Source organism: Stylophora pistillata, chromosome 4 (genome assembly GCF_964205215.1).
Source record: "Stylophora pistillata chromosome 4, jaStyPist1.2, whole genome shotgun sequence".
In the NCBI taxonomy this organism is placed as follows: Eukaryota; Metazoa; Cnidaria; class Anthozoa; order Scleractinia; family Pocilloporidae; genus Stylophora; species Stylophora pistillata.
Window position 1 is genome coordinate 32,966,924 of NC_142522.1, and position 16,528 is coordinate 32,983,451.

The window sequence follows — 16,528 nt, forward strand, 5'->3', positions numbered from 1 at the left end:
ATAATTTCCGGTAAGATTTCGCGGACAATCTGATCGATTTCTCTTACATTGTGTGGTGAGACCATAGCGAGCAAAAGAGCTTGTTGAATATGTGCGTGTTAAAACACACGAAAAGACACTTTACTCTGATTGGGCAGAAAAACACAAAGATTTTCTGGCACCAATCAGATGTCAGAACGACTGCGACCGTTTGGAACTAGTCTTGTAAGACAATGTCCCCAGGGGCTCTTCTGCCCTTAACTTGAAATCGACCCACAGCCCTTGGGTCTCCGAGGATGCTCGTCTGCCTGTAGGTAGTTACCTTCGTTCTGTGCTTATGAACTTTCTCTTTCATTTCTCCGTATGCCATACAGTGATCACTTAGTCCTGGATCGTACGTTCCACTTTTTGCAAGTGTCAGTAGTAACTGACATGGTGTGGTGATGGGTTTGTGGGCAACGCGGATATTGAAGGGTTGTAAGATGTGCGAGATATTCTCAGACATGCCTTTCATGTACGGTATGGTTGCTGTAGTCGCAGGAATTGCACTGTCGTTTGTTTCGGTAGTAGTAGTAAGTCGGTGAGTGTTTCGTCGAATAAAGTCTTCGTTGTAGTTGTTCTTTGAAAAAACACGGTAACGGCATTTGTTCTCGTCGGATAAGCTATCTGTCGTGTTGCATACTAGTTGCGCGCGTCGTGTTAGAGTTCTGATAGTTGTGGCCACGGGCTCGTCAAAATACGGCACAACTCATAAAAATACTCAGCGATACTACACAACAAAACGTCTTATAAGATAAATATATTTACAATGCCATGTGCCGCTGTCTTAGCACAGTGAGAAGTAGATGAGTTTACTCTTCCGCGGGCTCGCGATCGACTCCAGGTTAATGCTATTTTACCATTTCTTTCCGTTGTTTTTGACTATACAATGAATAAATGCTTTGTCGTTTATCGATTCGCTCGCCATATGCGCATTTACCGTACCTTAACCGTACTTCAACAACTTCCGTTTCTGTAAAATCAATACAAAGTCTGCATGAAGTGAGAACTTGTGCTGCCCATCGATTTTTACTACGATTCTTAACGTTCTCATTTTCGGTGACCGTCTCCTTTAAGCTTATATCTCGTTAATTAGACCTTTAAAACAACTTATTTCAGTTAAGGATGGTTAGCCATTTAAAAGTAAGTAGCGAGCGTACCTCATTTGCATAATGTTTACAGCCCAGCGAGCGATCGTGAGACCGCATTTTCTCATTACCCACGATAACTCGTGTTGCGCATGCGCAATTCACGAGTTAAGAATGAGGTACTGTTAATTTCATACCATCCCATCTCCTATGTGTTCGTTAACAGATTATCATCTGACACATGTTCGTTCGTGCACTTTTTGACAAGAGAATAAAAATAAGAATATGAAAGAGATATTCGCAGTAAGGAACACTACTTGAGCAGTATTGAAGATAGGGCCTGAAAAAAATTTAGTTCCTGAATGTTGGTTCATAATGAATAGCTCCCAGTTGGCATGTTAGCTCCCTTGGTACAGAACTGCACAGGTATCGCAGAGGTCATGGATTCAAATTCCCTTAAAGGCTCGAAATTTTTTCAGGCCTCATTTTCACTCAAGTGCTCTTCACAACTGCGAAGATCGCTTTCATATCCATTTCTTAATCCGCAGTTCACATCTATGATTTTCACGTATTCATAGTCAGAATAAAAACTGTTTACATCTCTACGTTTTTTTGAGGTTTTTGACTAGCAGATGAACGTCTGACAAACACCTCAGACAGTCTTACAATTAAATCCTCAACTTACAGCTGATGAGCGGTTCAATCTCTACAAGCATATTTCTGCCAGATTCACTAAACTCATTATATATAAGGCTGACAAAAATTAAAGTTTTGTTACTTAGAAGAGTGTCTGCAAATTTCATTGCTCCCGTATCGCCCATTTCGTTCCATCCCAGCTGCAAATGTGTCAGAGTCCAATTTGATTTCAGCGCTTCTGCGATGGCTGCGGCGCCTGAACGCTTAATACCGTTTTCAATCAGATCCAAATACAATAGAGTACGATTAGACTGTAGACACTGTGCAAATCGTACTGCACCTGCATCACTGATTTGGTTTACTCTTAGCTTCAAATGTGTCAAGGTCCGATTTGATTTCAGTCCATTCGCAATAGCTTCTGCGCCACGAGAATCAATTTTGTTCTCACTCAAATCCAAACGGATAAGAGTTGTATTAGAATGGAGGGCCTCAGCAAGGATTTTCGCACATGAAGATGTAATCGAAGTATTACTCAAGTTTAAATGGGTAATCTTTGTATCACGTGACTGAAGTGCCCTTTTAAAGGCTGCTGCTGCTAAATTGCCGAACTGAATTCCCATTTTTTCCAGTTGGGAGCAAATCAATGGGCTATTCAAATACAAATGACTTAGGGTACGATTTGATCGAAGAGCTTCTCCAAGAGCCGCCGCCGATGAGTCACTAAAGATACTTCCACGAACATCTAAGTAAGTCAGCGAACAATTCGATCGCAGGGACTTTGCAATTGCATTAATCCCTGAATCAAGAATGTACTCAAGTTCTCGTGGAGTTATGTAGTCGATACCTACATCAAAATACTTTAAAGTAGAATTCAACTCAAAAGCTTTAGCAAATGCCACAGCACCTTGATTACCGATCCAGTTGTTTCTTATATCCAAATGTACCAATACCTTATTGAACTCGAGGCCTCTCGCTAGAGCTTCTGCTCCAATATGACTTATCTCGTTATCACGCAAACTCGCATGTGTCAAAGTGCAGTTTTCTCGAAGAACCTCTTCTAATGCCTCAGCTCCTGCATTTCGGATCTTGGCATTGCGTAGGTTGAGATGCGTCAATGTGCGATTTGCCCGAAGAACCGGTGTGAGTGATGTGCTGCGCAAGTCATTATTCAAATGTAAGTAAGTCAGCTTAACACTTGATCGAAGGATGTGTTCAATTGTTACTAATGCTGCCTTGTCTAACTCGGCAAGCCACACTAAACGTGTCAGTTGGCAGTGGACCTTAAGGTATTCAGAGAAAACCTGTATGTAACTACAGCCGAGGAGTGAGTCTTTTTGAGTATACAAATGGCTAACTTTTAATTTATCCAGCGGGAAGCAGCGTGCCAGTTCATATGCCATTTTCTTCTGGTAATCCTTCAGCTCACTTTTAGGTTCTTCGCATTGAGCAATGAGAAAAATTGTTTTAGTGAGAACAACTTCCCTAATTCCTCCTGACAATATGCTCGATCCCAAACGTTTAGGCCAGTCGAATGAACGATCTTCGCAAACGCAAGGATCAATTCTGTACTGGTGATAGTTGTAAAGGTCGATATCGTGATCGGTTTCAATGATGAGACTGGGATCAAAGTCGACATCGGTATCAAAGTTCACATCGGTATCAAAGTCGACATCGGTATCAAGCGGGTCGTCCCGATCAATGTCTTCGTCATCGTCAACATTTCCGTCATGGCTATCATCATCGACATCGCTATCTTCTTCCTCCGCTAAGTAATTATGATAGCAAAAGCGCTCTGGCATTTTGTGCTGTAAGGAAGCACACAAACTTGACACCAACAAAACAGCTACATCACCGCTTTTCCTTGATGCCATTGTGATGAGGAACTCCCACACCGACCAGTACTTATCAGGAGGACTGAGGCGAGAAAGCAGGGCAGCCTTGTCCTTACCATCAGTCAGCAGCTCTTGGGCTAGGTGAAATGCTGCGAAATATTCCTGAAAGGTCTTGTGTGTAAACGCATAACTTAGCTTCGGTCTGATTTTACTTGCACTGGCTTCTCGAGAAAGAAGACCAAAGTCAAGAAATTCAGTTGATTGACCCTGCAGCTTATCTGTAGTAAAATACAGTTGATCTCTAAGCAAGGCTTCAAGTGCCAACTCGCCCAACTGATTCAGTTGCTCTGTAAAAACCTCGATAGGATCCTTTCTATCCAAAGATATTCCTTTCTTTTGTGCATATCTCATTAGCACGCATGAGACAAGCTCATTATACAACATGGTTTTATTGAAGGGGAGTTTTCCCAGCGAATCTTCACAAATAAGGCACAGAAGAGCAGTGTTAAGAGGATTAGCAGTCAATTCCCTGAGCTGAGGATTCTTCCTTAAATTCTTAATGAGTTTCTTCGCAAGACTTGGATGATCGTGATTGCTGAAGTACTTCTCAATGTAGGTGTTGGCATCCTCTAGAGTATAGCCAACAATTTCGAGAAGTGTGTCACAATAACGACGCACCTTCATTCCTAACTCATGACGAGCTGTTAAAATGAGGTAAATGCTTGGAAAGACTCTGCCTTTAATCAAAGGTAATAATCTCCTATATAGAGTCTCACTCAATTCATCCAATCCATCAAGAACCAGTACGATCCTAGATTGATTATGGTGGATAAAACAAAAGAAGTTTTCCTTCTCCTTCTCTTCGGCATCAAGAGGCAAAAGCTGATCATAAATAGCTTCTTTAATGTCAGCAGTCTTCATGTCATGGCAGTTCAACATAAGTAGTATCTCCACTTTAGGAAAACAGGCCTCGGCTGAAATGCACTCCATAGACCAATCATATGCAAGTTTCAGACAGCAAGTGGTTTTTCCTATCCCAGGTTGCCCCTCAATCAGCACCACTCTGGGCACTTCACATTCTTCATGTGATCGAAACGCATCTGTCATAGAGACGGTTTCTTCTGTCAGTCTTGCTCGTTCTTTCTTCTTGCCAACTATCTTAAGTCTTGTAAAAACTTTGGAAAGCTGCAGTTGTAGTTCATCTTCACACCATGGGAAGGGACAAAGTACAGCACCTTTGTATTTTCGTTTGATGAGCTCTACAAATTTCTGTGGAAAGACTGGGAAAACAAAAGACAGGTACTGTTTGGTGAAAGGTCAATCAACTTCTACATTACACCGCGGAAAAAGCAAAGTTGTGCCGCTAACACAAACCTAGCGAGTCAAGAGCGACTACGTTCTTACACAGGAATTATTTAGAAGAAGACTTCAAAGAAATGAAGTCAAAGAGATTGTGAGATTAAAATTAAAACATTTTTTTAAATCAGAAGATAATTTGTCACTAATCTTGGTAAACGAGTATTCAGTTTCACGGTTTGATTCTAAATAATGAAAAGTAATAAACGTTATTTAATTCAGTCAAAAATACAGGTGTGATCTGCCAGTTGTCGTCATAAGTATTTTGACATCCAAGGACATGTAATGAAAAAGGAAAAATGTGGACCATTGGGAATTAGCGCTCTATAAAACTGTATATTATTATTATATTATTACATTAGAAGACAATTTATTCAGTCTTTTGTCATATGCAAAAAGATAATTTCCCAACAAAACGATCTTGTACCCATCTTGACGACGCTGTTAGACCACCCTCTAGGAGGGTCTAAGAACGAATAATCATTGTACAAATCTTGGAAAACCTACTGGCTATCGTGGGACTTCCCTGGTATGATCTCTTAACGTCTGCTTCTTTTGATTTAGCCAAGTCATCTACTTGCTCTGTATCATGGGAGAAAATTACTTTGATTATATTGTATTTCCATTTAACAATTTGCCAAAGGTAGGTAAATTAACAACAGGACAAGGTTGTTCCCTACTAAGTAAATTACCTTTCCCTAACCCCTAGCCCAATTTCAATAAACTGGCCAGACCCCAACACTGGGAGCTACGTTCCCTACTCTTAGTGACGAATTGCGGACTGATCGCCCCAGAGACTACTCGCCCACACCTACTCTAGACTGATCGATCCACATCAGAGACGATATGCCCCACATCAACTGGGAGTGATCGCCCTATATCAGAGTTAAATGTACGCTGAGTGCCGCGGTAACGCTGGCGGTCAATTCCAGTGCCGCAAGTTCTGTGGTTCCAAAGGCTGCAGCCCCAGGTTTTTAAAGGCAAGGCCGGATCGAAATGCCGGCAGTGAAACAAAAGAGGTTTTTGTATGTAATGTGCCGTGTTAGAAGTAATGCGAAACTCATAACGAGAGCACTTTAAGTTTTTGAGTCGGGTTCTGCTCGTGCTTAACAACGGGAAGGCAAACAAAGCGGGCGGCCGGGTAGACTAATAATCTTACTCATTACACACGCGCGGTTAACATCTGGTCAACTTTATTTCCAAATAATCTAGTTATCATGTTTGTTTTTGTACGTTAATGTGCCGTGTTAGAAGTAATGCGAAACTCATAATGAGAGCGCTTTAGTCCCAGTTGTTGTGGGGCACGTCGTCTCTGATGTGTGGCAATTAGTCCAGAGTATGTGTGGGGCGAGTAGTCCCCGGGGCGATCAGTCCGGATACCTTTGCGACAAGTGTGTGGGTTCTTTAACATCCCCTGCTAACCAGTGCAGAGAAGATGCAGGAGACGGGACCTACGGTTTTTTCGTCCTTATCCGAGAAGAGTATAGAGAGCATATCCATTTCTTGATCTAATAGATCAGTTGGAGCACATTCTCCTCAGTTATTTTAATACCCAGACTGTTGGTCCGGTCTGGGGCTCGAACCCTCGACCTCCCGCACGGCAGTCCGGCGCTCTACCACTTGAGCTAACCAGGTGGCAATACTTTTATCGGGCGGCGATAATAGAAAATAAGAAAAAAAATGCAGGAGTCACTAAGCTCAAACTAGAATAAATTCAAGAAGCAGTAGTTTATTTGCCCAATTCTTTATGAACAAAGGGGGTAAGTTTCTAAAGAATCTGTGGTGCTGTGTCGGTGGGGGTAACAAGGTAATTTGGTTATATCAACTAAATTGAAATTGTAAATTGGCCACCGTAAAGAGTTAAAAAGCTGACGTTTCGAGCGTTAGCCCTTCGTCAGAGCGAATATTCTTTCATGAACAGTTGATTATTAAAGGTACATGAGCACTCACTGTTTTTCATTTCTTTTGTGCAAAGGAAGAAATAATTATGATACTTGTTTGTGTCATTCATACAAAAAAGAAATGTTACCTCGCAGATGGCGAATATTATCTTCATTACGGACAGTGCGCCTCTCTGTAGTCTGCTGACCACTCTCTAGCTTCTCCATTTTCTCCTGCATGCACCCTACAACAAAAGGGAAATGTCAGAGGATGAGGAAAACAGAATAGCCTAGATTTAAAAAAAATCAAATTTAAAAACAAGAAAGCTGCATTTACATGCAACCACTCATGCAATCATAGCTAATCATAAGAAAATTGGGTTTTCTCAACTGAGCTGATAATTGTAAATTGACTACCATGATATTTAAGAGTTTCTTAAACAGCCATTCACCAATAAAAGATACAAATTCATTAACTGATGAAGTAAACCAAGAGAATTTACACTCAATCATTACATGCAGGTGAGTCTAGATGCAGTTTTTGTTCATGCATGAATAAGTAATGTCCAAGATGAAAAACCCTTAACTGAGCACTCTGCTTGCAAAAATTTGTTGTATTTGGAAATTCTTCCAATAGTCATTCTTAATTTAAAACTGTTCAGCCATGCAATAACATAGTCATAATTAAGACCACAATTGGATCATTTCGTTTCATTTCATAATTTGATTAATATTTCAAAGCACCTTTTAAATCATCCACATGGCTCTTCAAGTTCTGTTGTCCTATCTCTAGCCTCTGAAGTCTCTTTTCCATATAATTCAGGGTAACTGCAATGTTTTGCAGCTCCTGCTGAATTTTAGTCTTTTGTTGGTTAAATTTTCTACACATGTTATCCACCACATCTTGAAGTGACTTAACCTTCACTTGAACTAATTGCAGCAATGCTGGGTCGACTGGAGAATTCATGCAGAGACGTGTTCCTATAGAAACACAAATAAATGCAAAGAGAATCAGGCAGTCTGAGTACATTAAGAGTAAAATGGTACACACATAACTCATGCTGACATTTGAAGAAAATTATACAACATTTTGCCACACATGAAATGAAAGACAACAAATTTATTGGCCCAAAGGAAGATATTTATGTACAAGTTAAGAGTGTAGTAATGTAATTCATCACTTTGATAGAATTTTTTTGGTTCTCTTAATAGTGAAAACACTTAACAGTACTTCCCCATGTTAACCAATTGCAACAATGGAGATTACATGTAATTGTCATTGAGACAAAAATAAAAGGCACTAAAAACAAAATCATCTTAAATAGCTGATGAACTGCCCAAGTAAAACAAAGTTTATTGGTTGATTGATATTGACTTAATCTTGTAGCAATCCTGTGAAACCCTTTTCCCCAACTCAGGACACAATGAATAGTAAGAAAGGTATCTTACTATACAAATGAACTAATGGTCTGCTTCTATTGTACCAGAAATTAGGTTCTTTATTTACAGCCCAAAATCTGGACAGAAGGGCACCAAACAGGACATTATCAGTTCATGAGTCAGTTCAATCAATATACCAGACAAGACCTACCCAGCTGAGCCACAACAAATTCACTACATGCAAGTGAGTGTTGAAAAAACTACATTTCTCTATAATTTCTTGATTGTCATGTAAAAACATATCAGAATTTAAACACAAAACTAATTCCACAATCTGCCATAAATCATGAACAGTCCACAATTCACCTCCCTCCTTAACCTCTGAAACATCGTGTACATGACCGCCTCTCGGTTAGCTAACTGCCTCTCGGTTAGTTAACCGCCTCTCGGTTAGCTCAATGGATAGAGTGCTGGACTGTTGTGTGGGAGGTCGAGGGTTCGAGCCCCGGCCGGACCAACACTCAGGGTCTTAAAATAATTGAGAAGAATTTGCTACCTTTCTATGACATCAAGAAATGGTTAGATATTCTAGTCTTCTCGGATAGGGAATAATAAATGGCCAGACCAACACTCAGGGTCTTAAAATAATTGAGAAGAATTTGCTACCTTTCTATAACATCAAGAAATGGTTAGATATTCTAGTCTTCTCGGATAGGGACGAATAAATGGCCAGACCAACACTCAGGGTCTTAAAATAACTAAGAAGAATTTGCTACCTTTCTATAATATCAAGAAATGGACAGATATTCTAGTCTTCTCGGATAAGGACGAATAACCCGTAGGCCCCGTCTCCTGCAAGGTTAGGGGTAGGAGACGTTAATTTCCCACGCACCAGATTATTGTGTGGTGAATGTCCTCCCCTGGGGTGGGATGGGTGGGTTTAGTGGGCCTGCAGTAATTGGCTCAAGCTGTTGCGGTGTCCCTGCCTGTCGGCGAATCTAATGAATTACATTAAATGGAGGTCCCATCTCCTGCAGGGTTGGGGTAGGAGATGTTAATTTCCCACACATGAGATTACTGTGTGATGGACGTACTCCCCTAGGGTGGGATGGGTGGGATATTGGGCGCACTTAATTTGGAGCCTCACTCTGTTGTGCGACCCTCACCACACTCTGGTGAAAGTGATTAAATAAATAAATAAATGACAACAAAAAATTACCTTTAGTTTCCCAGTCTTTCAATTCTCCAAGAAGCTCCCTTTCATTTACAGAAGGTAAGGCCAAGTTCTTGACCAGTTGCTCCATCTCAGTGAAACATTTCCGAAACTTTGCTGGATCCCATTTACTGAAGACACAGTGTGCCCAATCATTCCGTGCCTTTCTCACATCACCTGCAGCACTTGCAGCAGCAGAGAATACAGGAACCCCACCAAGCAAAGACAACACAGCCGATGCATCACAATGGTCATCAAAGGCAGTGAACTTTGCCATGTGCTTCTCAACATACAGCCTGGCAAAGTCCACGTGGGAATTCACATGACAATCAAACAAAGAATAATGAAATTTTCCACCATGAAGCTTGGGACGAGCATCATTTCCATTGATGTTCTCATATCTTAAGAACTTTGTAGCAGGCCACCTCTTAAGACGGGTACGTGAGCTCTGAACATGTATGTTATGACTGGTCTTTAGGGTGTTGTATTCAGTGTTGATTCCCTGTTCTACAAATGGACGTATCTGTGGTATAAGGATTGTGTTGAGTGCAATTCCCTCTACAAGCCATCGTCTCTGATTGTCAGTAAAAACGAGGTAGCTTGACCTGAGGATTACATAAGTAAACTTAAAACTACAGAGCTTTCAACAGAGCTGATTGAGTAACTGTAGCAGCTCATGACCCAGAAGCATCTCAATTTCCTGATATTGTCCAAAAACAAGCTGGCATTTATTAGCTGGCCGATCAGAAGCACGGGTGCAATTTTTGCAAATATGGAATTAGAGATTTAAGCACTTTTTTCCTTCCCAAAAACTCACAGCTGATTACAAACAGGCAGCAAAATGCATACAAGAATGAAAGATTTAAGGCCATAATCTTTAGTGCAAAGCACTAGATACGTAAACAGAATTTATTTCTCTCAAGAGAAACTGGGATAACATTTTCTGAAAACATTTTAGGTTCAACTCCAAACTTAAATGTAACATTTGGTGAAAGTGCAGCAGATGTGAACGAATCAAGAGGATTGCTTTGGAGATGTTAAATAGAAAGGACTTATACACATGTTAATTTAACTGTGAAGAAAATAAGCTTCAGAGTTTTTATTGAGTCAAAAAATATTTTGACATTTTAATCCATGTGCTTTCAAGACAGTAAGAATGTGAGAAATGTGACAGGTGAACCTACAATTTACTTCCAGTTTTCTTTTATATTTGGAAGGTTAATCTAATAGTATATAGGTGACGCATTCTCAGTTGACCTTATCATTGGCTCAAGAAGACAAGCAGTGTGCAGTCAAAACATCTTGATCCACATCTGAAGTGACCACACTGTGAGACAAACAATTATAATTCTCTTTCGAAGTGTTATTTATCATTATAGTTTGTGGTTAATCATCATGATAATGACTAACCACAAATTACTTGAATGTATATGATTGTGCAATAGGACTACACGCAGTCCAATTTTGAATTAATTGGATGAAAAAATTCTGAGGACAAGCTTTTCATAACAAAACTTGATGCCATATGTTTTCATAAGTTTCCAGCTGCCATATTTGTGCCCCTCTGAGGGACACAAACATGGCCTCTCCATACAAAGCCTTAGAAATTTGAGTAACACATTTCCTAGGATATCCCCTGCATGAAACATTGCACAGACCTAAATCTTTGCAAGACAAGTTGAATGTTCATCTTCTTTATCTCTCAGATTCATGAGTTTATTTGTTGAATGGTTTTTGATGATGGTGTGACAGTGGAAACTGGCACATGGATAGTTCTTAAAATGAATGAATGAATGATAGCTATGCTGATAACCTCAGATTAACTAAAAGCTGTACAATTATATGATATAATTAAACTGTTGTGTTGCATCTGTGCATCTAGTTCAGGTCGCAATTGTCCAATGTCAGGAGCCCAAGTGATGGGCTCCTGCCAATGTACAATGCCCCCTTAATTTCATGCAACTGGCTATTTTTCTTCGTGGGCGAAAGAACATCTATGACAATAATTCACACATTCACAAGCACTTGTGAACATTTCCTAATAGTAAGCAACCTACAACTTACCCTGTCGAGGGAGCTGTTGCCATTCCCTGCGTTTCCTGAAAATTTATTACTTCACCACCTCACTCGCCATCTTCCTGAATACCTGAATTTCAAATTAACCGAACCATTAGTAAAATAAAATGTATAGTTTTAAAGTTAAAAGACTAATATAATTAAGTTACTGTATAATTTTTTTGATCTTAGAACCTGGAGCTGAGAAGGAAAAGATGGCCGATTTTGAAAATTATGAAACAAAAAAAAAAACAAAGATATACAGCTTCCATCTTGTAGCATAAACCACAACAGCACAATTTCATAGCCTCATAATGCCAGTTTAAAAGCACAAGTAGTACAGAACATCACTAGGATCATTACAGAGTAGCGAAGTACTTCCGTAATTGAAATTAATTCAAATAATACTTTCAGTTTTGAACATTCTTTGTTTTCAACCACGGGACAAAAATTCGCTACGTTATACACGGCCGCCATGTTGGGGGATAACTAAGCTTTCAAAATGACTTCTTCCAAAGATGTGCTCGATGTGAACCTTCAGTATTCGGTTTACTTTGCGGGTCTGGAGGGTCCAACAAAGTCAAGGTACCACAAAAAAATAACTGCTTAAGGCTTCGACCGATATGCGTTGAGAAAAACTGCAAACCTTCAATATCCAGATAAAGTGAACTACTTAATACAAAAACCCAAATGAAGTTGTTGTGTTCGCCAGAGTTAGTCACGGTAGTGTATTTTTTCTGATGATCTCGGAGAGAAGCAAACAGAGCAAAATAAAGACTCTTTTTATTGAACTCGGCTAACAACTCTTGTTTTACTTGGTAATTTGGTTATTTCAACTTAGTTGAAATTGTAAATTGGCCATCATAGAGTTAAAAGCTGACGTTATGTGTATTAGCCCTTTGTCAGAGCGATCTAGTTGATCTTGACACAACAGCTGCAAGTTCAGAAGACATATCACCCATAGTACTCACATTAGCAAGCGATAAGGCATAATTCAAGGATCTAAATTTTTGGATTTAGAATTAAGACTTTTTGTGTACCCTCATGATCACTTCAGAGGTGAATCGCCCACAGAGAGCCTGGGACATCCCACTTTGAACATGGTTTCTGGCAGAAAAATGTGATTGCTTCCCATTGCTTTTGCATGGTAGGGTTATGTGAAGGGTGGTCTCATGTTGGGGCAGAGCTTTTTGCTGTGGAGGCCGGTGTTAGAATTAGAGATTCTACCACATGCACACAAAGAAATCCCCCATTACCTGTAAGTGAGATGGATTTTACCTCTGCCTGAGGTAAGCATGAATTGATGGTGGAGAACAGGTTACTCCTATGGCTACTTAAACCCTGGGATTCAAACAACCAGGACACCCACCCCAACCCCAGAAGAGTAGAAAACTATTTTTAGAAGTATTTCTGGCTGTACAGTAGAACCAGCAGTTTTGTCCCTTGTCGCACCTTTAAATGAGCTTGTAAAGAAATTGATAATGTACCCAAGCACTTGCCCGATAGCTTTGTTTTGTTTTTTAGAGAAGAGTGTTTGCAGTTAGACTACATAGAGTTGTTGCAGCAGTGTCAACAAATATTGCTTGGGATTGTGCCTGATGAGTGTCAAGCAATAGAATATTCAACCAGAAAACAGTCTCAAAAAAAAAATGTGGTACCAAATGGCAGGCAGGCAGGTCATATTACTGCTTCCAATTGAAAAACTGCTTGCAAAACAAATACAACTAAGCCTGCTAAGAGTCTTGTCAAGTCCACATGCTACCCTGATGCCTATAAGTTTGCAACTGCAGCCACACGGTGGGGTTGTGAAACAAGGGCAGTGCTCGCAAAGCTTACCAGATAGATATGAATCAATTCCACGAGTCTTTGACAATTTCTGACTGTGGTCTCAATATTAATTCAAGGTGGCCATACTCGGGAGCTTCCCCTGATGAGATTATTGACTGCAAATGCTGTGGGATGGTTGTGTGTGAAATTAAATGTCTATATGCACACAAGGATTCCACAATTGCTGAGGCTGCTGGCCAAAACAAATTTTGTTTAAAGAAAGATGAGTCTGGTAAAGTTCATCTTGACAAATGTCATGCTGACTACCAAGTTAAGGCCCAGATTTTTATCTGTGGGGTTGAATATTGTGATTTTGTGGTGTTAACAACAATTGATCTCTGTGCAGAAATTCTCCCTGACCAAGAAATTTGGGAAGATGCACTCTGTTTCCTCTGATTTCTATAGCGAGTACATTTTGCCTGAAATTGTGGGGGAGTAATATAATTGCCCAGACTGTGAAGCTCTAACCATCCCATCTTCATCAACATCATCTGGTTATGAAGAAGAGGAAGGGCTCTGGTGCTATTGTCAACAAGATTTGGAGGGTAGCACATTAATTGGCTGTGACAATGATTTGTTCAAGATAAAATGGTATCATATGTCATGTTTGAAGTTGAAAGGAGAGCCTTTAGGAGACTGGATCTGTCAAATTTCTTATAGAAAAAATTAACTGAGCAACCACCAAAATATTACTTTGAGGGTGCTCCTTTCTTTGTCAAAATACTAACTGAACTTCATGGTTGTTTGTCATATAGGTATTTATTAATGACTAGCATCTGCGACACAAACTAAATGTTGCTTGTCAAAAGTGTACCTTAAAGCTGTGTTTTTGTCAACTTGAGAATTACTGAAGTTCTTTACTGACAAATTATGGCTAGCCTTAACTACATCTCTAAGGCCTTTAGATGAAAAATTGTGCATAAAGTACCTGGAATCAAACTGGTTGTAAGTTCACCTCGATCAAGTGGTACAAAGGAATCTGATAAATTGGTGAGTGCATAGCACACTATGGCAGCTTTCATGTCAATAAGAGCCAGTGACTTACCTGGTTTTGCCTTTACCAACGAAACAATACCGGCTTCCACAAAGTATGTGCGTAGTTATCCCCAACTTTGTGTTGTTATTATCAATATTTAGAAAATACAGCATCAATCCCACAAGTATCAGTAATTAGCTGAATCTCAAACTAAACTATATGCGTATGCACCATGATGCGAAAAAAAAAAAAAATAAACATAAAGCCTTGAAACCTTAAACAATAATTACTTTTCAATTGCTTGCTTGTTCATACATGTAAAACGAACAAACACAACACAGACTTGTGGCATGACAAGAGGGAAAACTAAAACTGTGAAATGATAACGGCTTCCGCAATTTTAAAAGCACGTGGTGGTGTAGTATCCAACGAAAAAAATTTACCGTTCACACAATATATTACAATCCAAACTGCAGCACAAGTCTTAAATAACAGTATTGTACTGCTATAATAGTATTGTCAGCTATTTGGAATGCATGACATTGACAAGTATGTGCGTAAACACCTTCAACATACACTTCAGACAGCTGTGTTACACGGATTGTTGCGTGTGGTTATCCCCCAACATGGCTGACTCTGGTTTTTCAATTTATGCCGACGTCACGTGCAAACAAAGAATACATTGAACCTCCTAAAGGGGCATCGCCAGGTTTTGAGACTGCCAAATTACATATAATACTATTTTTTAATATTTACAGTCGACAAGGCAGCTATATTCAAGCTTCTAAAATAGTGAAAGGAAGACAGTGAGAGCGACTCTGCACTAATGCCGACCATGCACACACAAACAACACCAGTTCAGTGAGACAATTAGCGGAAGATATGTCGTTCTGTGAACAATGAAAAATGGATGGAGATAAAAACTGACGGGTTACCTTAAGAATAAAATGTAGATTGGGGACTCAAAACTGTATCCGCAAGAGGAAATTTACCTCAGAGCAGCCTCCATCCTTCGGGTGATGCTATATCGAAGGCGTCGTCGAGGGTCGAACACACAAATTTATAGTACAGCAGTTAAATATAAAATATGTCATGTAAGCTGTACCACTTATTCCCAACGAAAAGTTCAAACCCGAAATGTGTAAGATCGCACTGAACAAAGTATAAAGATATACAAAAACTAATACAAATGTTTTCAGTGTGTTTGAACTAATTTACAAGGTTGTCAATGCGCTAATAAACCTAACAGTAACGTTTGAATTTTAGACGGTAGCTTCATCTCTTAAAAAGTAAAGTTTGAGAGAGATTCTCCTTGGAGCGTTAAGTCAATTTTTTTAGTAATGTGATATGAAAAACTTGTCAACAATGAAACATCAAATGATTCGTAAAATAACGAACAAGATTTTCAGGAATTGTATACACAGCCTAGCCTAGTCTTAAGTCAGTCCCACACTAGGAAGAATCTTCTCCAATATCAATTTACGTCACTAATCTGCAACGATTTTGTAAAATTAACTAAAATCTAGAATTAGGGTTCTAGATTTGCCATTCACCTTTCTCTTTTCTGTATAGTTTTAGATATGCTTTTACTTATCAGATTATAAGACTTTGAATCTGTTCAGATTTGACTCCGTTATTTATAGTTTTCCAGACGCTTTGACAAAAAAAAAAAAAAAGGAGTAGATGTGAGCCGAAAGGGAGTTATTTTGGATCGTTTTTTACGCTGTTAATATTTTGTATTGTAGAGGATTTTATGGAAATTATTGCTAAATAACATTACTCGAAAACCTCTTGTGATTTAACTCCGTTGAGTGCAATGCCTTCTTTACAAAGCATGTGGAACTTAAAAGGAGAAACCTCTCGAGCATATCCTCGAACTCGTCTCTTTTCCCATCGAAATAACCCACAAAGTTCTGGTTTTTAACAGAACAATTTTCAAGGTTTTCCTCAAGGAACTCAATCTCCGATTTGTTTAAAGACGATTGAATAGTCGCCGCCATGATTACGCATTGTAGTGTCTCACTGAAAAACTGTTTTCAGTTTTAAATGTCATCCTTTCGCAAATATTCGCGGGTTTCATAGTTTCCCCGCTGACCAAACTTACCGTTTACTCTTACCCTCGACGAGCGCCTTCGATATAGCATCACCCCCATCCATCGAATGAGCGAGTGGAATCATGTTACTAACTTTAAGGACACACCCAAAAGACTTGGGCCAAAAATCAATCGCTCAGGGATACTCAGATCACCCTTGATGAGCTTCATCAA

The 16,528-nt window shown here is 39.6% G+C and overlaps 1 protein-coding gene across 2 annotated transcripts; it reads right to left on the bottom strand.

Moving 5' to 3' along the window:
• Positions 1-763: 763 nt before the first annotated feature.
• LOC111324528 (uncharacterized) lies at positions 764-15,347 on the bottom strand. 2 transcript variants are annotated; one of them, XM_022928114.2, is made up of 7 exons: positions 15,197-15,347; positions 11,468-11,549; positions 9,410-10,008; positions 7,555-7,791; positions 6,960-7,055; positions 5,438-5,512; positions 764-4,854 (listed from the first exon to the last, which is right to left on the bottom strand). In XM_022928114.2, exons 2-7 carry the CDS (start codon positions 11,488-11,490, stop codon positions 1,775-1,777), a joined length of 4,110 nt encoding a protein of 1,369 aa, XP_022783849.1. In that variant the 5' UTR covers positions 11,491-11,549; positions 15,197-15,347; the 3' UTR covers positions 764-1,774. The 2 variants fall into 2 exon arrangements, with proteins under 2 accessions (XP_022783849.1, XP_022783850.1); XM_022928115.2 differs by having other exon boundaries at positions 15,254-15,305.
• Between the last annotated feature and the right edge of the window lie 1,181 nt (positions 15,348-16,528).